Source organism: Cebus imitator, unplaced genomic scaffold (assembly GCF_001604975.1).
Source record: "Cebus imitator isolate Cc_AM_T3 unplaced genomic scaffold, Cebus_imitator-1.0 Scaffold41, whole genome shotgun sequence".
Taxonomy (NCBI): Eukaryota; Metazoa; Chordata; class Mammalia; order Primates; family Cebidae; genus Cebus; species Cebus imitator.
In genome coordinates this window covers 4,552,589-4,576,812 of record NW_016107356.1, presented here as the reverse complement: position 1 = coordinate 4,576,812, position 24,224 = coordinate 4,552,589, and the positions used below count along the sequence as shown (strand labels likewise).

General features: G+C 47.2%; 2 protein-coding genes across 6 annotated transcripts in view; both read right to left on the bottom strand.

The window, feature by feature from the left end:
- Positions 1-4,468: 4,468 nt before the first annotated feature.
- Positions 4,469-18,803, bottom strand: SMIM11A (small integral membrane protein 11A). 5 transcript variants are annotated; one of them, XM_017526189.2, is made up of 5 exons: positions 18,681-18,793; positions 15,039-15,094; positions 14,323-14,437; positions 7,819-7,985; positions 4,469-4,871 (listed from the first exon to the last, which is right to left on the bottom strand). In XM_017526189.2, the coding sequence occupies exons 3-4, from the start codon at positions 14,332-14,334 to the stop codon at positions 7,821-7,823; spliced, it is 177 nt and encodes a 58-aa protein (XP_017381678.1). In that variant the 5' UTR covers positions 14,335-14,437; positions 15,039-15,094; positions 18,681-18,793; the 3' UTR covers positions 4,469-4,871; positions 7,819-7,820. The 5 variants fall into 5 exon arrangements, with proteins under 5 accessions (XP_017381678.1, XP_017381677.1, XP_017381679.1 ...); XM_017526188.2 differs by lacking the exon at positions 15,039-15,094 and having other exon boundaries at positions 18,681-18,789; XM_017526190.2 differs by lacking the exons at positions 4,469-4,871; positions 15,039-15,094 and adding an exon at positions 5,837-5,978 and having other exon boundaries at positions 18,681-18,799.
- Positions 18,804-22,829: 4,026 nt separating this feature from the next.
- The window catches only part of KCNE2 (potassium voltage-gated channel subfamily E regulatory subunit 2), a 6,579-nt gene continuing 5,184 nt past the window's right edge, over positions 22,830-24,224 (bottom strand). Inside the window, exon 2 of the mRNA XM_017526187.2 lies at positions 22,830-23,747. Coding sequence (XP_017381676.1) covers positions 23,364-23,735 — 372 coding nt within the window. The 5' untranslated portion in view covers positions 23,736-23,747 and the 3' untranslated portion in view covers positions 22,830-23,363. The remainder of the gene's footprint in view (positions 23,748-24,224) is intronic.

Genomic DNA, 24,224 nt, shown 5'->3' with positions numbered 1-24,224 from the left:
CCAACCGGTTTCCGCCCACCAAAGTAATCCACAGGAATCCAGCTTGCCACGGGCGAGACATTGCCGACGGGCTGGGTGGCATGCATCTATAGTCCCAGCTACTTGGGAGGCTGAGGAAGGAGGATGACTTAAGCCAGGAGTTTGAGACCACGGTGAGCTGTGATTGTCCACTGCACTCCAGCCTGGGTGACCAAGTGAAACCCTGCCTTTAGGTCTGCCAAGCAAGACCCCCTCCTCCCAATTGTCCTGCCTTGTCAGCAAGGTGATGGAGGATGAGTGAGAGGCATCTGTAGAGGTAAAACTCCATCCAGACCCTCCAAGGGGAGTAAGTGGTCCCAATTAGGACCTGGAAAGTTATGCAGTGGTGGGTCCAGGTGGGCTATGTGGGCACGGGGTGGCACGCACGGGGGTCTGTAGAGACCACTTATCCAGCCAATCTCCCGGCCAACTCCAGGAATCCCAGCAGGTCCTTAGACTGTGCCATGGAGTTCCATCTCAAGACCCTGTAGCTGAGCCACTTGCAGTGGGACAACACCCACCCTCTTTAGGTTTGGGGCTGCTGCTGATGTCAGTTGTAAGGGTTTGTGGTTGTCTTTTTCACTTTTATAGAAAAAGGTTTGACCCCTATTAAACCTATCCCAAAATCCACTCTTGGTTATAATATGCAGAAAGTAATTTTACAATAGAAGTAATCATTCTAAAATGTGTAAGAATACCTTATGGCTGGGCACGACGGCTCACACCTGTAATCCCAGCACGTTGGGAGGCTGAGGCAGGAGGACTGCTTAAGGTCACGAGTTCAAGACCAGCCTGGGCAACATAGCAAGACCTTGTCTCTACGAAAACACTTAAAAGTAGCTGGGCCGGGTGGCATACATTTATAGTCCTAGCTACTTGGGAGGCTGAGGGAGGAGGACCACTTGAGCCAGGAGTTTGAGGCTACAGTCAGCTATGGTTGTCCACTGCACTCCAGCCTGGGTGACAAGGTGAAGCCCTGCCTCTAAAATAAAAAAAGACTTATAAATTTACATGGGATGTTGATAGCATGGTGGGTGGTGGGACACCCTCTCAATTCACTCAATTCTGCATGAATCTAAAAAAAAGGGGGCTCTAAAAACATAAGCTCTTTGAAATAAAAACAAGTCATAAAAATTTCTGAGCTGGGCACAATGGCTCACACCTGTAATCCTAGCAATTTGGGAAGCCAAGGTGGGAGGATTGCTTGAGCTCAGAAGTTCGAGGCCAGTAATATGGCAAAACCTTGTCTCTACAAAAAATACCAAAATTCGCTGGGCACGGTGGCACACGCCTATGGTCCCAGCTGCTCAGGAGACTGAGATGGGAGAATCGCTTGAGCCCTGGGAGGTGGAGGTTGCAGTGAGCAGAGATCGCACCACTGCACTCCAACCTAGGTGACAGAGTCAGGCCCTGTCCCCCCCCCCCCAAAAAAAAAATAGTAAAGAAAGAAAAACTTTCTACCCAACCCCTAACGGGCTCAATAAAATTGTAAGTCCAGGTTTCTGACAGCCAAGTGCAGAAAGCACCCCATCCTTTGCTTGGCTTCTTTCCCTCCTGAGCCTCCCTGTATTATTCAGAAAGACTTTGCCAGACCGAAGTGGGTGTTCAATGCTCTTCAGCAACTAAGTGGTTAACTTCCCAGGCACTTTGTCCTGGTTACAAAGGAAATCCTGGGAGCATTTTTCCAGGAGATGAATCACACCTCAAACAGCCAACCATTCAGAACTACCAAGTTTCCACTGTTCCAGGCCTCACTTGACAGCCAACAGTGCTGTATTAGTTTGCGGTAGGTAACAGTAACTCCCACATCACAGACAGTGGTGTGAGTTCAGCACATGCAGCTGTTGGTGCCTGCTACTCCAGAACCCTGGGAGGCGTGGAATAAACTCATCTCCCAAAACTTGGGCCCTACACGTGGGCCTGCACAATGACAGCACATTGAAGTGACTAAGGAGGTTGGAGTACCATGGTTTGCTCTCAGAGAACTTAAATCCTAAAATGTACATGAAATCCTGAGGGAAAAAGACCTCACAAATATACTACGCAATAGGAGTTGTTTCACCAGGTTAATTACCACAGGTTTGGTGGCTTAAAACAATTAAACCAGGTGTCGCGGCTGTGGGTGCAGGCACTCCGAAGGCTGAGGCGGGAGGATTGCTGGAGCCTAAAAGTTTGAGGCTACAGTGGACTCTGATCGCACCACTGCACTCCAGCCTGGGTGACAGAGCGAGACCCTTTCTCAAAAAGAAAGAGAGAGGGAGAAGGGAGAAAGAGTGAATCATAGCAAGAACTCTACCTTGAAAACCCCTAACCTCTGAGCCTCCAGAGAGATTGATTTGAATAATAACTCCATCCCCCGGGTGGCCTGCCTTACTTCAATTAAATTCTTTCTTTACTGGAAAAAAAAAAAACAAAAAAAAAAAAGAAAGAAACCCCTTCAATTTGTGATTAATCATCTCCCCCTAGTGGTATAGGAAAAGTAACAAAGCAAAAACAAAACTCCCAAATGCTCTTCACAAAAAACCTACACCTGGCCTGGGCAGTATAGCATGACCCTTGTCCCTACTAAAAATTAAAAAATTAGCACGGCCTAGTCTCAGCTACCCCGGAGGCTGAAGTGGGAAGATCACTTGAGCCCAGGGGTTCAAGGCTGCAGTGAGCTATGATTGCACCACTGCACTCCAACCTGGGGGACACAGCAAGGTCTCATCTCTAAAAAAATAAAACCAAAAAGAAAAACCAGCAAAGCCATGGGCACGATTGGGATGATCAGTGGTTTAGTTCCATCCTTAGGACATCTTCTACAAAATTTTCCAAGATGGCCAGATCTTCCACAAATACCAAAGTGTGGTATTAAATCCCAAAGCCTAGAAAAGCACTATGTTTAGCAGCTGAGTGTCTCCTGGCCAGCAGACCCCCCACCCTCCTTGGACTTAGGGGTTGCACAGGTGGGTGGGCATGAGGGAGGAAATGAGGAAATGGTGCTGAGGTGGTAGGTCTGATGCCAGGCAAGGCAGGACCAGGTGATGCCCTACACCCGCAGGATGGGCAGTAAGCAGAGAGGCCAGCCCCTGGGGCAGGAACATGGGCCAGGGTGGGCAGAGTGGCCTGCCAGGCTGCGGAGTGGCCCTGACACAGGCAGGATGGTAGGCCACGGCCCAGGGTCAGTTCCAGGCCCCATCTGAGCATGTCGTGGACGCGTGGGGGGCAGGTGGCAGAAAGCCAAGGGCATTCCACCCCTGCTCTGGTCTTCCATTCATGTTCCAACAGGACCCCAGGCCACAGCAGGATTAGGCAGAATAAAGTGGACAGAGCTCCCGGCAAAGGCTGGAGTGGCCTCCTTCAGAGAGGCTTAGGTCTGGGCTTACATGAAAGTCCGCTTCGACTCTAGTGAGCTCTGCAGCTTGAAGGACCAGGGTCTGTCTGTCTCCGGAACTTTGTAAATTCTCCCCTGCTTCCTAAATTGTGAAGAGCATCCAGCAAGCACGGTGCAATTTAAGATGCAACTCCAGACTCCCCACATGGAAAACGCAACCTGCTACCAAGCTGGGCCAGGATGGGTAGACATTTAGTAGCACACACTCCTGCAAGTTTCCCATGCAGCCGTCAGCAACCAGACCAAACACTGCACCCTGCTTCCGGCGCTGGCTGCTGCCGCCTCATTCCCCATCCACTCTGGGGTCTTGTGAGAAACGGGAGAGCATGAGCTCTTGTCGCAGAGATCTGTGTGTGTCAGGTGCTGGGTAAAACCTCTTCCCATCCTCCCTGCCCTTGGTTCCTGCAGCTCCTATGGATGCCTCATCCTTCATCTCATCAGCAAACCCCAAGGAGCAAACAGGTGGGGAGAGGACAAAGCACACCCTGGGGCTCCCATGATTCCCCGCTGCGAGGACCCTTATGGTTGGCACAGGAGCCGGCTCTCCTAGACATACACAGCCTCCCTCCACGCTAACAGTGAAAACATTCTAAAACATTCTCCCAGGGGCTTGGCCCCTGTAAGAAGGAAAGGGGATAAATGAGGGTCCAGGAGGGCAGCCTATGAGGGGGCCTGGGGTGGGGCCGTAGCTGGCCCAGGCACCCAGTGCTGGGGACCCCACTCCCATAGCAAATGCTTCTGCAGCACCTCGTCCTCTGTGGAAGCCTCTCACGTGGGACCCCCCAGCTTGAGATGGTACAGGAGGTGTAAGTTTACAAAACCCCTTCCTTTACAACACAGGGTGGAGGGTGCTATGTGAAAGGCAGAGAGAGAGAGGAGAGAGAGACAGGGAGAGAGATACATTTTGACTTATTCCAAAAGCCATAACACCTTTTTTAAAAAAGATATTTTAGTAAACAAAATACTGGTTCTTTTATTTATTTTTTTTTAATTTAATTTTTTTTTTTTTTTTTTTTTTTTTTTTTTTTTTTTTTTTNGAGATGGATTCTTGCTCTGTTGTCCAGGCTGGAGTGCAGTGGCACGATCTTGGCTCAATGCAACCTCCATCTCCTGGGTTCAAGCAATTCTCCTGCCTCAGCCTTGCGAGTAGCTGGGATTACAGACGTGTGCCACTACACCCGGCTAACTTTTGTATTTTTAGTAGAGACGGGGTTTCACCATGTTGGCCAGGCTGGTCTTGAACTCCTGACCTCTTAGCGATCTACCCACCTAAGCCTCCCAAAGTGCTGGGATTACGGGCGTGAGCCACCATGCCCGGCTAATACTGGTTGTTTCAAAAGCATATACAAATTTGCACTATTTTGAGTGAAAGGTCTAGGTTGGGAGTTCATCCTCTGATACACTGTTCAATAATTAAGTCTCTCTTCTCTTTCTTCTCAGCCGGAATCCACACAAGCTGACATTTACATTGCAGAATCTAGAAGGGAAAACCAAAGGGATGAGTAGGAAATGTTTGATAAGGGTATACCTAATGTTTTACTGGCTCAACATAAACGCCTATGCTCAGCCACTCAGACTAAACAAATGGACATCACGCACGTCTATCACTCAAGTCTATTTATTAATGAATGTATTTTTAACATCACGTTTCCCTTCCATCTGAAACCACCCCCGTTTTTTCTTTTGTTTTAAGAGAAAGTATCACTCTGTTGCCCAAGCTAGAGTACAGTACAAAATCTTGGCTCACTGTAACCTCCGCTTCCCAGGTTCAAGCAATTCTCGTGCCTCAGCCTCCTGAGTATGACTGGGATTACCGAGGCGTGTCACCACACCCAGTTAATTTTCGTATTTGTAGTAGAGACGGGTTTCACCATGTTGGCTAGGATGGTCTCGAACTCTTGACCTCAAGTGATCCATCCACCTCAGCCTCCCAAAGTGCGGGGATTACAGGCCTGAGTCACCTCACCCGGCCTGAAAACCCCCTTTGTTTGAAGCAAGGCTCTAGTCTTTAAGAAGCTCCCAGCCTAGAGAGGAAGACCCACAACCCGAGTTGGTTCTAAGCCATCCAGCCCTGACTTAACTGCAGGTCTCTGGTGATGTTTGTGGGAGGGAAAAAGCCTTTATGATCTTCCATCTCATCTTTTCTTCCTTTAATTAGTTTAACACATGAAATGAGGACTGTCAGGAATATAAATTCAATCAGCAGCGTTTTAATTTAAACTGCCTTCCCTCACCCTTTTTAATGTCTCTCCTCCCCATCCTAATGCCTACTCCTGAATTTGTCAATAAAACATCTTTTTGAAAAAAAAAAAAAAAAAAAAAAAAAAACGGAAATTAACTTCTAACTAGCAAAAGCCTACAGCTCACTGAGGACCAGCAAGTGGTGGGCAGATGCTGGAAGGGGTGACAGAAAGTGAGGTGTCCCTACAAGCTCACTTGCCTATATTCAGGAAGGCAGTACAGCCTAGGCTTGGGCCTCATGATTGAATGCATTTGATCTGGGATCAGTTTCTGATTCTGTTCTTCACCATGTACAGAGTGAGCCATTCTTTCAATCTGAACATGCCTCACAGAGTCATAAGGGCTGAATAACACAGTTGTGCATGAAATGCTTGGCCAAGTCCCCAGCACAGAAGAACCACACAGTAGGTGTTGCTACTATTCCTCATCAGTAGGCCTTTAACCTCAACAAGTCTGACAGCACTGCAAAGGAATTCCTACTGACAGAAGCATGGAATCTCAGAGTGGGCTGGGTTTGGGGGGTCACCGAGCCCAGTGGTTCCTACAATGACCTGTTGCTGAGAAGACAACCTAAGGATTCCCTAATGGGTTTTCAAAAGAACAGAGGCTGGGCACGGTGGCTCACACCTGTAACCTCAGCACTTTGGGAGGCTGAGGCGAAAGTATTGCTTGAGCCCGGGAGTACAAGACCAGCCTTGGCAACACAGCAAGACCCCTTCTCTACTAAAAAGTTTTTAAAAACCTAGCCAGGTATGGTCGTATGCTCTGTAGTCCTAGCTACTTGGGAGGCTGAGGTGGGAGGATTGCTTGAGCCCTGGAGGCTGAGATTGCAGTTAGCCGAGATGATGCCACTGCACCACTCCAGCCTAGATGACAGAGTAGGATCCCGCATCTTAAAAACAACAAAAAAAAGCCCAGATACCGAAACCTAACCAGAGACATTATGGAATCTCTCTGGGTTGAAGCCTGGGAATCTTCATTTTAACAAACACCTGGGCAATTCTGATCATTAGCCAGGTCTGGGAAGCACTGACCTAGAACCCCCACCACTGCCACATATTTGAATGCCTTTTTTTGTTTTGTTTTTTGTTTTTTTTAGACAGGGTATTGCTCTGTTACCCAGGCTGGAGTGCAATGGTGTGATCATGGCTCACTGCAGCCTTGAATTCCTGAGCTCAAGCAATCTTCCACCTCAGTCTCCTGAGTAGCTGGGATCACAGGCATGTGTTACCAAACGCAGTAAGTGTGTGACTAAGCGTCTTTTTTGTTGTTGTCGTTTTAGTTTTTGCAGAGACAGAGTCTCCCTATGTTGCCAGGCTGGTCTTAAACTCCTCGGCTCAAGAAATCCTCCCACCTCTGCCTCCCAAAGCACTGGGATTACAGGCACGAGCCACCACACTGGCTGAATCCTCCAATTTTTAAAGTACAAAACTCAACCTGCAAAGTGAAGAACCACAATCAAGGTAGCTGTGAATTGTCAGGTGCTAAATCTGTAACAGGGGCTTAACAGTAACTTTCTGGTGCCTTGATGTATTGTAACTCCCCAAGTATGTTCTAAGCCCACCAGTGTGCACTGTGACAGGTGATAGCCACTGGGTGACAGCAACGAGTGCGCCCTCAGGCCTGGTGACGAGGTCCTTGGGAAGAACCTAATGAGCAAGGCCAAAGGCCATGGTGGCCGAGGAATGGCCTGCGGGGAGTGGGCAAAAGTGGCAAATGAAGTCTGGGTTGGGGCCAGACTGGGAAGGGATTTGTTTGTCATGCCAAGGAGTCAGACTTTATCTTAAAGATAACAGGGTTTCTTAATCTTAGAATTTCAAATGACCTTGACTCCTCACATCTGCAAACTTCTCCCCACACAAATGCAGATGGTTTTAGTATATGCTTCTCTGGGAAGTAGGTCCAGAGCGTCACTAAGTCCTCAATTCTTAACCCAATACCTGTGAAGAACCACTGCACTGCAGGTTTCGAGAAGGATGAACTAACCCTCTGTGAGCCTCGGCTCAGCAGCATTCAGATTCCAGGCCCAGGATCTGCACACCTGGCCCTTATTGAGAACAGGTGAGGCCACATGTCCCCAGGCAGCCCTTCCGACCCGACGGACAGTGAAGCCTCAGGCCTCTCTCATTCATTCATTGGTCACCCCACTGGCCAGCTCCCATTTGCAAGGTCCGGTAACTCACCTTCAGTTATCTTTTTTCTCTGATTGCTTCTTCCTTTCAGCCTCCAGTTTTTGTTGTTTTGCTTCCAATCTTTTTCTTTGGTATATTTTCACTCCAGCAAATGCCATGCAGAGAATTAATGTTTTTGCTGCCAAGATATACAGCAGCAGGGGCACATGTTCAAGAACCTTCAAGAGGAAAGAAGTCATGCTAAATGTTCCATCACTGATATGAGAGGTTTCTTTTATGTTCCTTCAGTCAACAAATATTTACTTAGCACCTATTCTGCAACAGGCACGAGGCTAGGAGCAGAGGCTACACTGGAGACCAAGCAGAAAAGGTCTGCATCCCCACGGGGCCGACAGTCAAGTTACAGCTCTGCTCTTTGTGGCTTGCTTACGACTGGCTTCATGGAGAGGACCACCAGTCAACTACCAGCGTGGTGACTCTGGTCTCTCTCAGCTCAAACCGTGCAACCTGCCGATCACCCAGGCCCTTGCTTCTGAGGCAGCAGCCAGATCCAGTGAAAGAAGCTGGAGCCCCGAGGCCTGGGTCACAGCTCTACTTTGCCACCAACTGACTGTGCGACCTGGGTCAGGCAATGGGCCTTTCTGAGCTCCTGCCCCTTCATCTGCAACGTCAAGGTGAATCAGACCTTGCTTCTGGAAACCGCAGCTTGTGCACCCTGGATTTTCTCTTGTTTCTAGAGACTCATTAGCACTGGCACTTGATGGTAAAATAAAACACAACAGAACTGAAAACATTAAAACATAGCTACTTATCAACTGCTCCTGCAAATCCATTTTCTAAAATAAAATCTAGGGAAAAACTGAATTTGAATTATTCACTATTTGTACTAGCAAGTTTTTTGTGAAATTCTACATATTGCAATAGTACCTCAAAGCAAATACCAGTTCCATACACACGGTTAGTATGACCTGAATGATAATTATGTGCTTTTTAGTTGATTAAAAATTCCTTCCCAAATAGTGAAAAGGTATGCTTTGGTTGAGCAAGCATTATTTTAGAGGACCAGGCAGCATCTTACCTGATAGGATCCCGTATCTTAAAACAACAACAACAAACCCAGATAAATCCTCCTGAGTAGCTGGGACTACAGCCATGCGCCACCACACCCAATGAAATCCTTATATTTCTGCCAATCACTTATTCTATGTAATACCAATAAAATGAGATTCTACTATGGGGGGTACATGTGCACTTCCCTCTAATAGTCTAACTGAAGTTGATCTGAACCTAGTTGGTGTGCACGAGATGCTTACAGAACCAAGGGGCTGAAAAGAACCTTCAGGGTGACCTAGTCGACCCCCTGGTTATATGAGCAAGGAAAGTAGAGCTCCAGGAGGCTGAGAGGCTGAGAGGTCACGCAGCTCCCTCATGAGTAGCTAGCTGGAAGGACATTCTAACCCCAGGGCCAGTCTCCCTTCCCTTCCACTGATGCCTGATTTTCAATATGCTGAAATTCAGGAAATCACAATGTATGTGGATGTATGTTCCTATGATTGTATCAAAACTCTTATGACTCAGAACTAGATGTGGATTTCGCACTTAGAAGCTGTAGCCATCAGCTACTGTCGACTTGGAACTCACGGCATGCAAAGTGCCTTACGCGTCTCTTTCCCTTTCGTCCTTAGCTACCTCCGTGAGCAGATGGATTGCCCTGACTGCAGGGGAGCTGAGAAAATGCAGAGGCGGGGAAGCAGCATTCAGCAAGGCAGGGCCTGACCCAGCTCCAAAGCCCAACTCTGTAGCATCACGCTGTCCTACTATGTATGATTCATTCCTCACACTCATCCACTTCACAATTACATTACGCAAATACACTGTGGCTTGGCTACTGAAATTTCCAGAGGCAACTGGACTCGCTACCTCTGAAATCATCTTACTGGTTACGTACGGGTATGCAGAAGGATATAGCGTGATACAACAGAAATGGAATGAAAATCACAGGAGGAGGCAGGGATGCAAATACTTAAATCATTTTAATTTTACTAAAACAATAAGAACACAAGAGCACTCAGTAATTAGCTAATAGTTTTCAACCACGAAATTATTTTAACAGTAAAGAATAAACACATCACGTAAACTTCAGAAAGATCACTCTGGCATCAGTATAAAAGACTGAAAATGTTCCAAAAGTGGAACTTTTCAACTTTTTACACTGGTAAATATGAGCGGCTTCAAATACTGACTTGGTTACCAGCTCTTCTTCCTTCCCTAGGCTAACCCCCTCCCTTCAATAACCCTTGAGATCCTCTGTTTTCTTGAAGGTTCACATTTTAGTGGTGAAGGTTTGACTCCATGCATACAAACCAGCTATGAAAAGACTGTTGCTGTATAAACTTTTTTTTTGCTAGGAGTTTCCAGGCTATCTGACACTGAATCACACTGGGAAAAGCTACTCTCTTCCAGCTTTCTCAGTCTCTCCGGATAAACCAATGGGGTTCTACTATTAATATAACAAAGCCCACATTACTGCCCATAGCTCCTTACAATCCAAATAGGAAGCCTAGCTTTAGCAATTGCAGGAGTGTACACTCTCATCCAGAAGTTAGAAAACCCATGAAAATGGAGATGCATCAGCCAACAGACGCAGGCAGGCAGGCAGGCTTCCGTGCCCACTTTCTTTTACAGACAGTGAAGAGGCACGGCAAAAGGCCAAAGTCTGGACGGAGAAGGAGGTAGAACAAGGGCGGCAGAGGTCAAGAACATTAATAGGCTAAAGCGAAGGGCCTCAGGGCCCCTTTCCTGCCCCTCTCCTAGGCACTAACCTTCAGTGGTGTGAAACCACTTCCTCTAATTTACTTTTAACAAGCCCCTTGTATTTCTTGAAACATGCAGACCTTCAGGGAGGAAAATGAATTCTACCAGGGTAGCCTAGATCTATATTAACTTTTTTTTGAGACTCCAACCAGCCTGGAGTACAGTGGCATGATCATGGCTCCCAGGTTCAAGCAATCCTCCCCCTCAGCCTCCTGAGTAGATGGGACCGCGGCACCTGACAGCTACTTTTTTCTTATTTTTTGTAGTGATGGGGTCCCACTATGTTGCCCAGGCTGGTGTTGAACTCCTGGGTTTATGTGATCTTTCCACCTCAGCCTCCCAAAGTTCTGGGACTACAGGCATGGGCCTCTGTGCCTGGCCTAGATCTACATTAATTTTTAAAAACAAAACCCCAATACCTGTAAAATGGGAATAATGAAGTTTTTAAATAATGAGGCTACACTTGTTGCTAATGTACAGGTAGTATTGACTGTCGCTGCCGGCCATGGCCCATGGAGCCAGAGGGGGAAGGCCTCTAGATGCTCTGGGGGTACACAATCCTCCAAAGAATCAACCTTCAACCTCTGCAGCTCTCTGCAATCAGGGTCCTTCCTTCCTTCCTTCCTTCCTTCCTTCCTTCCTTCCTTCCTTCCTTCCTTCGTTCCTTCCCTCCCTCCCTCCCTCCCTCCTTCCTTTTCTCCTTCCCTTCTTCCCTCCTTTCCCCTTTTTCCTTTCCTTTCCTTTTCTTTTTCCTTTCCCCTTTCCTTTCCTTTCTTTTTGACAGGGTCTCACTCTGTCGCCCAGGCTGCAGTGGTACAATCTCGGCTCACTGCAACCTCCACTTCCCAGGCTCAAGCAATTCTCCAGCCTCAGCTTCCCAGATGCACTACAGGTGCGCATCTCCATGCCCAGCTAATCTTTGTATTTTTTTTGTAGAGATGGGATTTCGCCATGTTGTCCAGAATGGTCTCAAACTCCTGAGCTCAAAGTGATCTGCCTGTCTCAGCCTCCCAAAGTGCTGAGATTACAGGCATGAACCACAGTGCCTGGCCTGGGGCCATTCATTTCTAACACTACGTTGGAAGGGGCTGTGTTTACATAAAGCTGCTCCATGGAAGCTATGGTGCTGAGGCTGGGAAGGTTTGGGCAGATTTTGTTCCTGATGGTAGAAAAAACTGTCACAAGCAAGACTGGCCAAAGGGTCAAGTGGGTTGGTGCCACTCCACAATTGAAGAAGAAAAGTCTCCACACATTGCCTTTGACCAGTGTGCATCAGCGACCAATGTGCATCGGCGACCGGTGTGCATGGGCGACCGGTGGGCATGGGTGGCCGGTGTGCATCGGCGACCGGTGTGCATGGGCAACTGGTGTGCATCGGCGACAGGTGTGCATCGGCAACAATGTGCATCGGTGACCGGTGTGCATCAGCGACAATGTCCATCGGCGACCGGTGTGCATGGGCGACCGGTGTGCATTGGCACCACTGGAACTTGAGAAAAGTGCAAATTCTCAGCCCCAGCCAGATCTGCCCAATCAGAAGCTCTGGGCATGGGGCCTGAAATCCTTGCCTTAACTAGTCCTCAGGGTGAGAAACACCACCTGGAAGCATTAGGTTTAATGCCTTGAACCTTGGCCCTTAGTACCAGTTACTGCCTCTCACCTCTACTGACTTAGCCACTGTGGTGGGCGAATGGCCCCCCTAAACCTCACCCCACGCTGCTTTCCGCTCCTTCCCCTCTCCATCCTCTCACTGCCTCTTCTTTCCCTCCCAGCCTTTCCACTGTGAGCTCTGATCCTCAAGGCATGCTAAACGAACTCTCCTATATCTTCCAACCTGTCACAGAACACTCTGCATCTTTAACTTATGCCAGGTCCTGAGGCCTCAGCCCTCCTGCAGGGCCTGCCACACCCCATGCCCCAAAGAGCTGGGGAAGATGGGAAAGCTACTTTCCTGGCTCCCTGGTCCTGCTTCCAGACCTTTCCAGTCTCTCCATGCAATAGAAAACCACTGGATGTTTTGAAGAAAATGCTTATAATAAATGAGAAAACACGTATAATAATTGAAAAAACACATATAAGAGCCTATGTATGAAAACACACCACACATACATACAGAAAAGGATGACTACACCAAGATTGTTAACAGTAGCCATCTCTAGATGGTGAGACAATGTATAATTTTTGCTTCATTTTAGACTTTGCTAAGTGACTACAATAAACGTATATTTTAGTGGCTGCTCTCTTCACCAACCTCCACCTCACCCTATCGACTTCAGGGACTTAAAAATGACATTCTCCTTTCTCTCTGTGAAACGTGACTGCTGACCTACTCTCTGGCTGCCCTTGAACTTCTGCTCCCACCAGTTGAGTCTAATGTTTCACAAGGGTCAGGTGTGTTTATTCGCCAAGCAATTTAAGTTGTACTTGACGCTATGTTCGATAACTTATTTAAACATTACACTTGTGAAATATGACTGTGTAAAACAAAAGTTTTTATGAAAGCCAAGTTGAATACTTTGAAAGACTCAAGTTTGAGCTGGAAAAAAAATGCTGTTGGCAAGACAACCGTAGAAGATTAGGGAAGAGCATGAAACAATGCTGTGTGTATTGCTTCCTAAGATCTTAATCCACTGTCTGAGTCAATTCAGGCTCCAACAAAGGGCCACAGACTGGGTGACTTATTAAAAAGATATTTGTCCCAGTTTGGAAGGCTGAAAGCCTGGGGGTCAGGGTGCAGTCCAGGTGGGTTCCAGTGGGACCCTCTTCCAGGTTGCAGATGGCTGACTTCCTGTTGTGCCCCCAACATGGGAGAAAGGGGTAAGAGAGCTCTTTGGAGTCCTTTGTGTAAGATCACTATTCCACACACTAGGGCTCCAGCTTCCTCACCTGATTACCTCTTACAGGCTCCAACTCCAAATATCACCACACTGGGCACTAGGGTTGCAACATATGAACCTGGGGAAACACAAACATTCAGTCCACTGCACCTACTCTAAAGAAACCAAAATGGGCTGAACACAGTGGCTCACTCCTGCAATCCTCACACTTTGGGAGGCTCAGGCAGGAGGACTGCTTGAGCCCAGGAGTTCAAGAGCAGCCTGGGCAACATAATGGAAGCCTATCTCCACAAAAAAAATGTATAAAAAAAGAAAGCAAAATGCAAAATTGCAGGTAAAGCTTTAAAGGTATAGTTTTTGTAAGAAGAGTGAGGAAGATTTGAAGTTAGTGAATGCACACAAGAAGAAAAGGCCTGGCCTTCTTCCGCAAGTCCAGTGAGTAAATGTACATTTATGTTTAACTTAAAATGAAACATAAATATTATGCTTTCACCTTTTTCTTTTTAATCAATCTACTTGTACAGAACTGTTATTCTGAATTTTCACAATCAGGAGGCAGGGAAAACCCCAAGCCATAAATATTTATGCTAACACTACACTGACTGAGAAAAGAATTTGTCACACCTGTACCTAAGAGGTGTGTACCTGAAAGAGGTGTGTGCCTGACAGTGGTATGTGCACCTGACAGGAGTGTGTCTGACATAGATACTGCACCCAGGGTGTGTGTGCCCAACAGGGGTATGTGCACCTGGGGTGTGTGTGTCTGATGGGTGTGTGTGTCCGACAGGCATGTGTGTCTGACATGAGTGTGCGCACCCAGCAGTGGTGTATGTTCCTGACGCGGGTGTGTTTCTGAATGGGTGTGTGCGCCTGGCGGGGTGTGTGTGCCTAAAACTATACTCACCTTCCAGTTCATTGTACAGCAACTGTAAATTCACTCCTGATCAACACAAACCCCCACCAGACAAGCACATGAGAGGCGGCTGGAAGGTCACGTCCAGGGAGCTGGAAGGTCTGATCTGGGCAGGAAGAAAGAAACAGGTCAATTTGGAGTTCCTAGGGCAGACCACCTTAGAAAGATGTCTCTTTGATGGAGAGAGGGCATGTGAACAGAAAGTGGGCATCACAGAGAGGTGGGCTGTGTCCTGATAAGGCGATTGAGAGACTGCTGGGAAGTGGACGGGCTGGGCAAAGGCCCAGACAGGACTGGTCCTCACTGAGCCGAAAGCTCTCCTCAGCAGCTCTCTGTAGCCCCCAGTGCCACTCCCGAGGGGCCACGTGCTCCCATCCCATTCATCTGTGGACCTAAGAGCCCACGTCTAAAATCTGTCCCTCTACCTGCTCCAGAACTAAACACAGGCTGTTTTGGGAGTGAGTGTCTTTGTCAAGTCCTCTGAGTGTTAATTAAGCTCATCTTGGTTTTTTCAAGGATTATCTGGAGGCAAGGGAATAAATGACAGGGCAGAAAAACTGTCAGATGCAATTCACATGCAGAATTCTCTCCAAAGCTTGAGGGAGACCTAGCAGAAGGCAGGAAGGAAGTGAGAAGGCAGGGGCAGCCCCAGCACGGGATTCACTCCAGGGCCTTGGTGGTCACCACTCTCAGAATATGCCACATACCCCAAGAGCCTCCTACATCTCTGGTAAGTGACTTCCCTCTGGGGCTTCAGTCCTATCTGTAAATGAAGAAAGGCGTCAAAGACATGGTGCTTAGTGCCCCTACTTTTTCTGGAATTCAATGCTTTATAGCACAATAATCATAGCTTAACTTTTTTGTATCAGACACAAAAAAAGTGGCTGAAGTGCTTAAATGAGTTAAGGCATTTAGCCCTCACAACTACCCCATGAAACAGCTTACTGTCTCCACTTTGCAGAGGAGGAAACAGAGCGCAGTACCACATCCAAGCTCTCACAGGTGGGCCTGGGACTCAAACCCATCCAGTCTGGCTCCGGGGCTTCAACCTCGGCACTATCCTGACGCAGGCAGTGAGCTTTGCATTCAAAAGTCAGGGAAACACTTCTCTTAAAATGCACTTACAGTTATAATTAAGAAAAGTGACTGAAAATTTCAAAGGCCTTTAGGATGGAGGTAAGATGAACTTCAGGCAAGATGATTTTTTAAAAACTTTCGGCCGGGCGCGGTGGCTCACGCTGGTAATCCCAACACTTTGGGAGGCTGAGGCAGGCAGATCACCTGAGGTAGGGAGTTTGAGACCAGCCTGACCAACATGGAGAAACCCTATCTCTTCTAAAAACACAAAATTAGCCGGGCATGGTGGCGCATGCCTGTAATCCCAGCTACTCGAGAGGCTGAGGCAGGAGAATCACTTGAATCCAGGAGGCGGAGGTTGCAATGAGCCAAGATTGTGCCATTGCACTCCAGCCTGGGCAACAAGAATAAAACTCCATCTCAAAAAAAAATTATTTTTCAATTACAAAGATATCTAAGTATAAAAAGTTCATTCCCCATGTATTCAAGATTAGAATATCTTGAAAACAAGCTAGCAGTTGGCACAACATAGCCAAGTTTTCCCCACGACTTTTTCGAAGTCAGATAAGCTAGCGATAGGAATTTAAATGGTAGATCTGTTTGACTGTAATGATGGTAGCTGAATTTCTCATTACCTTCACGTATACATGGCCCACTTATCTTTAAGGAGAAGCAGATTCTGACCCGCACTAAAGAAATATGCTCCTAACATGTTATAACCTGTTGCTACAATTTCCGCTTTGAGAATCTCTAATAATCTTAGCGATTGGCTGTGTTGTATATTAAAATGTTAAAGGTCTTATAAAGGTTATTTTTACAATTCCTGCTTTAACTGAGTTGTATACAAATACAGTAGATGAGTCTGGCTGTTCCCTCAAAATTTTCTGAGGCAAAACTGCATATCCAGTGAATTGATGTATGTAGAATATTGATTGCCAAAGTCAGGAATGAGAAATAGGTCCAACAATCTTGCAGGAGGAAATGAATGAAAAAGAATATCCCGTGGTCTGGCCCTCTGGAAAGCCTGTGCTGTGTTCACTAGCAATGTGACCTCAGACAAGTCACTTGGCCTCTCTCAGCCTCAACTTGCCCATCTGTGAATTCTCTTGCAGATTAGACTGTAAACACGAAGCACCATGGCCAGCACACAGAAAGCATTAAATGTCAGCCATTGCTGTTATACTAAATCTCGCTCCATCCACTACCGGGCATGCCAAGCTGAAGGACATAGACCAGTAGCATCCAGTGCAAAATGCAGTCATTCAAAGACAGCAGGGCATGGAATAAAGAACAGCAACCTGAGGACCAGGAGAACTGGAGACCTGAACTCTCCTCTTGGCGGCACCCATGGCATGGCATATGGAGCAAGTCATTAACCCTCTGAACCTAAGTGTGGTCATTTAAAAAATCAGAATCTAGGCTGGGCATGGTGGCTCACACCTGTAACCCCAGCACTTTGGGAGGCAGAGGCGGGTAGATCACGAGGTCAGGAGACGGAGATTATCCTGGCTAACATGATGAAACCCCATTTCTACTAAAAATACAAAGAATTAGCCGAGTGTGGTGGCATGCACCTGTAGTCCCTGCTACTCAGGAGGCTGAGGTAGGAGAAGCGCTTAAACCCAGGAGGCAGAGGTTGCAGTGAGCCAAGATCAGGCCACTGCGCTCCAGCCTGGATGATAGACTGAGACTCCGTCTCAAAAAAAAAAAGAAAAATCTAAATCTAAAGAACAATTCTGCAACTCTGGAATTCACAATTCACCATCCTTGCTCATATCACAGAACCTGACTGCCACAATATACTGACAGCCGCCTCAACTTCATACCTGGAGTGACAACATTCAACTCTTTAGGGAAGAAACATTTAAAGTCAACCCGCAACAGTAACAGAAGGGCTGTGGTGGGTGGGAAGCAAGAGTGAAGCACCCTGATCTGCCCTGCTCATTCCCACCCACTGCCTCTGAATTACCACTTCTCCCCACCTCCCTTCAATTGCATGCCCAAGCCAGCCATTTCCATAGCACCCTTCAGCCTTCGGCAAATGAGAACAAAAAAGCTAAAAGTATCAGTAAGCTATGTGCTTTGCTGCCATATGTACACCTGATGCAACATTAGAAACAAGAGACAGCTGGTATCTGAGGGTTGAACTGCAAAAGCCAACAAGATGGGGACTTTTTGAAGGGCATAAAGTCTACGAAGTGCAGGAAATTTTTAACTTTCCCTGGAACTATCCACGATCTTAGCTTAAAACTCAAAAGTAACAAGCGGCTTAGCTACAACTCCAAATATTTCTATTTCCTTCACTGCAAAAATAACTTGTCTTCCTTTGTCAGGCTTCTGTTAGAAACAAAAAAGCTATTCACTTATTTTGGTTAGGCCAACTAAAGCAATATGGATAATGTGTTGTCCACAATCTATTAATACCTTTTCTTCTCGCACCCCTAACAAATTCGAGGATCAGTCTATCACCTGCTGTCTCCTTCCAGCCACTAATCATGCTGCGCCCTTTGTCTGAACTTTCTGAAGCTGTTCTCATTCCCAGTCTCTACCTTTTTCACCCAACCCTCACCCAATCATAAATAGAAGTAGGTCCAGGGAGGGGGCTGCCAGGTGAACCTCGGGCATCACTTGCCCCCTCTACAAGGGGGCCTTGACCTTCAAGAAACCAGCCCCGCCCGATCTCAGCTACCCAGACCCCACATCTCAGCATTTCAGGGATCTGCCGAGGAGCCATGACAGGTTTCCGCCTCTCTTCCTGCTGGAAGCCCAGGCCTCGCAGAGCAACGTCGGTGTCTGTGCTCCCTGTGCAACCCTGGGCGAGTCGCTGAACCTCTCTGGGCCTCAGCTTCTCCTGGGTAACCCGGGGGCCAGTCCAGGGTCCTCTCCCCACCTGCCCCCCCTCAGACCTGAGAATGAGGGCCAAGGGCTGTCATCGCTTTCCCCGCCCTTCCAGAACATTCGATCGTCCCCCTAGACCCTCCCGGGACCAACACCCTTAGGCTTGAACCAATCCTGGGCCCCGCCCAGGCCGCGTGCCGGCCGGAACACGCAGCTCTGCGGGTTTGGCGGCGCCTGACTGCTGGATCCAGCAGGGGCGCCCCGCGGATGGGGCCTGGCGGCCTTCACCCTCCGGATCCCCGCCCCGGAGCGGCAGGGGGCCGGCAGACGTTTGTCTAAGAGAGAAAACTATAGCACAGGGCCGGCCGCGAGATCGCAGCATCCCAAAGAGATACTGAGTTCGAGTCACTCCTACCCCGACGTCACACACTTACTGCTCTTGGCGGCGGAGCCTCCAGCGCCCAGCCGCACACAAACCGCGACTTCCACTGGGAAAACTACAAGTCCCGAAACGCAGCACTCCGTACGCAGGCGTAGTGGGCAGGCGCAGCCGACCTTGGGGTGCACTACCCCGTGCGCAGGCGCAGTGGGCGCGGGCGGCCGTCCTAGGGCTCGCCGCTCTGTGCGCAGGCGCAGTGGGCCAAGGCGAGCCGCCGGGGCGCTGTGGCCGGAGGCTGATGTTCACTTAGGCCCCGACGGGGAGGCGCTGGGGTGTGGACCCGGCAGCCCAGGCCTGGGGGCGTGCTCTCGCTCTGAACTCACCTGAGCTGGATTAGAGGTTGTCATGGGACCCCTCCGACCCTCCGCTGTCTCGCATTCCCTGGGTGTCTTCTCGCTGCTGTCTGCAGCGGAGGACACATGGGTCCCCTTAAGAAGTTTCCAGATCTCTGACACCGTGCACGCATTTTCCTTCGGGGGAACGGTATGGTGCTCTGGTACTATGTTCCCAGATTTCTTCATTCAACCAGATGCTTCATAAACGCGTGCAGTTTGAGCCCACTCAGTGCTAGCGCCATGGGAGGGCACAAACTGGGCACCCAACACAAGGATGACGAAAGGAATGTGCATGGAGATACCACCATTTGCTCTGCTCACCCTCTAAGGATGAGGAAACTGAGGCCAGAGGAGAGTAAGTTGGCTGGCAATAGAAAACGCGCGAATGACAGTGGCCGAATTGAGATTGGAACCAAGGCAGTGTAACTCCACATCCCATCAAGACTCTGTGATTATGTTAGAATGACAGAGGGTGCAGAGGCAAGAACTGAGGGGTGGAGGGGTTGGCTCTGTTAAGGAAGTGTTCCTGGAGAAAGTAGCAGAAACAGCTTTGTTCTAAGCACTTAGTGACGATTGCCTAAGTCTCATACAAAGGCTGTAAGGGACGTGCTGTAATGATAACCATTTCACAAATGAGGAAATGGAGACGCAAAGAGATTAAAGTAATTTTTCTGTGGCTTTAAAGGCCGCCAGCACCAGAGCTGGTACTTGACCCTGGGTAATCTGGGTCTAGATTCTATCAGATCAGCCAATATCCTGGGCTCCTTTTAAAATAGCATCTGACTTATGCTTTAAGAAATAAGTGGTATTCATGTCATATATAGCCAGTAAGACAGGCAGAAGAAACTCTAAAAGCAAATGGGGTAGAAAAATGAACTAGCATTTTCAGTTGGTGGGTTGAAAGTGAAAAGCCCAGGTTTCGTGGGAGTGGATCCTAGAGTGGCAATCTTGGCAAATGTCTTCAACCACTATACACCCAACGTGCTTGGAAAGAGTCAGCATTTCTCCCATTCCCCCAAACTGAAGTTGGCTGATAACCCTCTATGTTTTCACCCTTAGTTTCAGTGATGAAATGTACTTAATTAGGAAAAACCTCATTTTTTTTTTTTTTTTTTTGAGATGGAATCTCACTCTGTCGCCCAGGCTGGAGTGCAGTGGTGCAGTCTTGGTTCACTGCAACTTCCGCCTCCTGGGTTCATGTAATTTACCTGCCTCAGCCTCCCAAGTAGCTGGGATTACAGGCGCCCAGGTATGGGGTTTCATCATGTTGGCCAGGCTGGTTTACAACTCCTGACCTCAAGTGATCCTCCCACCTTGGCCTCCCAAAGTGCTGGGATTACAGGCATGAGCCACCGCACCCAGCCAGAAAAAATTTGATTTTGCTCTCCATGTGTTTGTTTACCTGTGTCAGAGGTAAACAAAGCTAGTCACTAGTTATACCAGCAAGGATTAACTGAAATCATTAGCTCTTGCCAGAGGAAAGAGGCCCAGCCCAAATTACCCTTTGTGCAAAGGTAACTGAGTGGGAGCAGGGCTTGAGCAGGAAGGAAGTGGAAATGCATAAAAAGCGGGAAGGGGTTGGTCATTGTGATCTGGGTTTATTAATTGGCTTTTATCGAGAGAAGAAACAAACTTCTGTCTATAATGAGGGGGCAGTAAGTTAGAGCAAGGCATCCACTCAGCAAGGAGACTTTGAATGTTTGCATTTCAAAGAGACAATACCGTTCTGAATGGTAGAAGATTTACATATCAAAGGGGGAGAGAAAGGATTTATAATTGCAGACTTTCTAAAGTAACTGCTTTAAGAGAGGGATCAGGGGACTGTCTGCCAGTCACCAGGTTTTGGTTGGAACAAATAGTAAATTCTTCAGGCAGCATTCACTTTTCTCAGGCAGACACTTTAGCTTTCAGCCCTTAGAACCTATGCCAGTGTTTAAGTCTCTTAGTGTGCGAAGGTGGGCGAAATCATTTGTGCCAAGAGTCTGCAGTTTTTATAGGGCCATGGTTGGGCTCTAGTCAAGAAGAGGACTCAGAGGGGCTTGATAGTTTGGTTAAGGAGAGGATCTTTGTCACCTGATAGAAACCTCGAATTTCTGTCTAGATCCAGAGCAGAAGTCTGGGATTTAAAGCCTAATGGCTGCTCTAGGCTCTCTGGGATGGATGTTTCTGGGTGGGACAGCATTTCTGGGCTTCTGATCTGAGGAGGGAGGCTGTTCTTCCTACATCTGCTCTTGGAATATGGATGGCTTTCTCTAACACTGTACTGAATGCTTTAGGTGGCATAATTGCAAATCTGTTATTAGGAAGTAGATACCTTGTATATATCTCTGTAATTTTAAAGAGACAAATCTTGTGGTTGGAGTAAGGAGTCCTACAAGCGTGATCTGAAGAAGAGCTCTTTTTCTCAATTTTGTCCTAGTGCCCTGAGGCTTGAGGCCTTGCCCATCATTGCTGTGCCTTGGCTGGGGCATCAGGAGAACAGGGTAAACTAGCTATGGAATGGTGAGGCCCCGCATCTCTCTGCTGCCATTGACCTGCTCCTCTCAGCTCCTCTGAGAAAGAAGACCTTGACCTGTGTTAGACATGCCCTCCTGTCCCTGTGCTGGCTGGTCATATCCCTTTTTCATTGATCTCTGTTAGGACTTTGTCACATTGTACCATAATGTTTAGCGTCTGACTCCATCTCTACTGTATGAGTTCCCTGAGCTTAGGGATCCTGTGCATCTTTTTGTTTTGTTTTGTTTTGTTTTGTTTTGAGATGGAGTCTGAACGCTGTCACCCAGTCTGGAGTGCAGTAATGCAATCTCGGCTCACTACAACCTCCGCCGCCCAGGTTCAAGCGATTCTCATGCCTCAGCCCCCCAATAGGTGGGATTACAGGCACCCGCCACCACACCTGGCTAATTTTTGTATTTTTAGTAGAGACGAAGTTCCGCCATGTTGGCCAGGCTGGTCTTGAACTCCTGACCTCAAGTGATCTGCCCACCTTGGCCTCAAAAGTTCTGGGATTACAGGCATGAGCCACTGTGCCCAGCCTTGTTCATCTTTATACTCCTGGGGTCTAGGCCAGTGAACCAAGTAGATCAATGTTGCCTGATTGAATTAGTGAATGAAATCATCTCCTCTCAGTGGACTGTAGTTTTCTCATCTATAAATGAAGTGTTCTGCCAACAGTAGAATGATCAGCCTTGACATTCTATGATATCCTGCACCCCGTGGTACAAAACATTAAGTAGTTCCTGTCTAGGTCTTCAGAAGGCATCAGCAATTTAGACCCTTTCTGTATCTTTAGTTTCTTAAACATAAATGCAAATAGGTAATTGTAAACGGGGGAAAACTAAATTAAGTTAAAAGAATACATTTATAATGCAACATTATAACTTTTTTTTCCTTAAATAAAGAGAACTTTGTGAGATTAATTTTCTGCAGAACTTTAAATGTTAGTTTTAAAATATGTTCTTGTTATACTGGGTAGTTCTTAAATATTCAACTTCTCTGGTATGGATTGTCCTTTGAAATGTTTGTTCAGGTTCAAGACCAGCTTGGGCAACATAGTGAGACCCTGTCTTTACCAAAAAAAATACAAAAATTAACTGGGTGTGGTGGCACACGTGTCTGTAGTCCTTGCTACTAGGGAGGACTGAGCTGGGAGGATCACTTGAGCCCCGGAGGTTAAGGCTGCAGTGAGCCGAGACTACAGCACTTCACTCCAGCCTGGGTGACAGAGCAAGACACTGTCTCAAAGGAAAAAGGAGAAATGTTTGTTCTGTCTTAAGATTTCTAAATAAAGACCAGGAAAACAATAAATATAAAGTAACCTTATGGTTCATTTATTCATCTCTTGAGACTCAACACTCATAAATTAATATTATAGATAAATGACCCTATGTCAATCTCATATGTAAGTGGTAGCTTTTGAACCTCAGCTTCTACATAATATATCTGGGTTATTTATAAATGGAATTTGTCACACACAAATGATGTTTCATGAGAAAGAAGATTCAGTGCTTTGTAAATCTCTCCTTTCTGTCCCACGGCCACTGCCCAGACACTTTACTTCAAATTTGGTTTTATTTTTACCATTGAATTGATTAAAATGACATTTAGTTGCCCAGAAAGTAAAAGAGGTCTTCAGCACAAAATGCTGCTCCAACAAGCAAGCATAAATCACTGAGACTGAAATGTCATCTATCTTCATTGGCCAACCACATAATCTCCATGAAAATTCTCAACAGAGAGTCAGGAACTCACTTTCTTCTAAGCAATGACGATTTGGATTTGCCTGGTGGCACTGGCATCTCATGTCTGGATGTCAGGTGTTGGCCTGGTACCTTTCTCCCTTATCAGGGGGACATTTGGAACCCAGCTGCACCAATATTCTCATGGATGGTGGCCTTTGATTCTTCTAGATTCAAGATTTGGCTCTTGTACTTTTCCTGCCAGTCCTCTACGATGTACTGGTGGTAGGGGTCGTTGGAGTGTTCCTGTCTCTTGGACTTCACGGTGCTCACCAGGATGGCCACAATGATGAAAGAGAACATTCCGATCATCACCATGAGGTACAAGATGACGTAGTTGAAGTTCTCAGCATCCACTTTGGCTTGGAGGGCCTCTTGCTCAGCTGTCATGTTCCTGCGCCAGTCGTCCATATAAGTAATAAAAATCCTTTGGAAGACGCCTTCCAGCGTCCGTGTGAAATTGGATAAAATAGGCATGTTTCCCTCCTGCTGCAGTTTAAATAATAAAACAGGTGAACAAGGTTAGGAAAACAGGTCTTTTCTGGATTTGGCTATGTAAGGGGAGGGAGGGAGGTAGGGAGCTGCAGGGGGAGCAGTAATAGTATTTCTTCCTAACCCGGCTGGTGATTGAATGCATATTTTGTTAGTCTCTATAGTGACCATATACATTTTATTCACTGTTTTACAATGCATGATTATTGTACAATAAAAATTTTAATGGCAGGCAATTATATATATACTTTGATATCTATATTGCATATAAATGTATACATATATATGAAAATGGAGAACACATTAGAAATACTAGATCAAAATGTTAATAGTGGGTGGTGTACTTAAAGATACATCTGGCCGGGCGCAGTGGCTCAAGCCTGTAATCCCAGCACTTTGGGAGGCCGAGGCAGGTGGATCACGAGGTCAAGAGATTGAGACCATCCTGGTCAACACGGTGAAACCCCGTCTCTA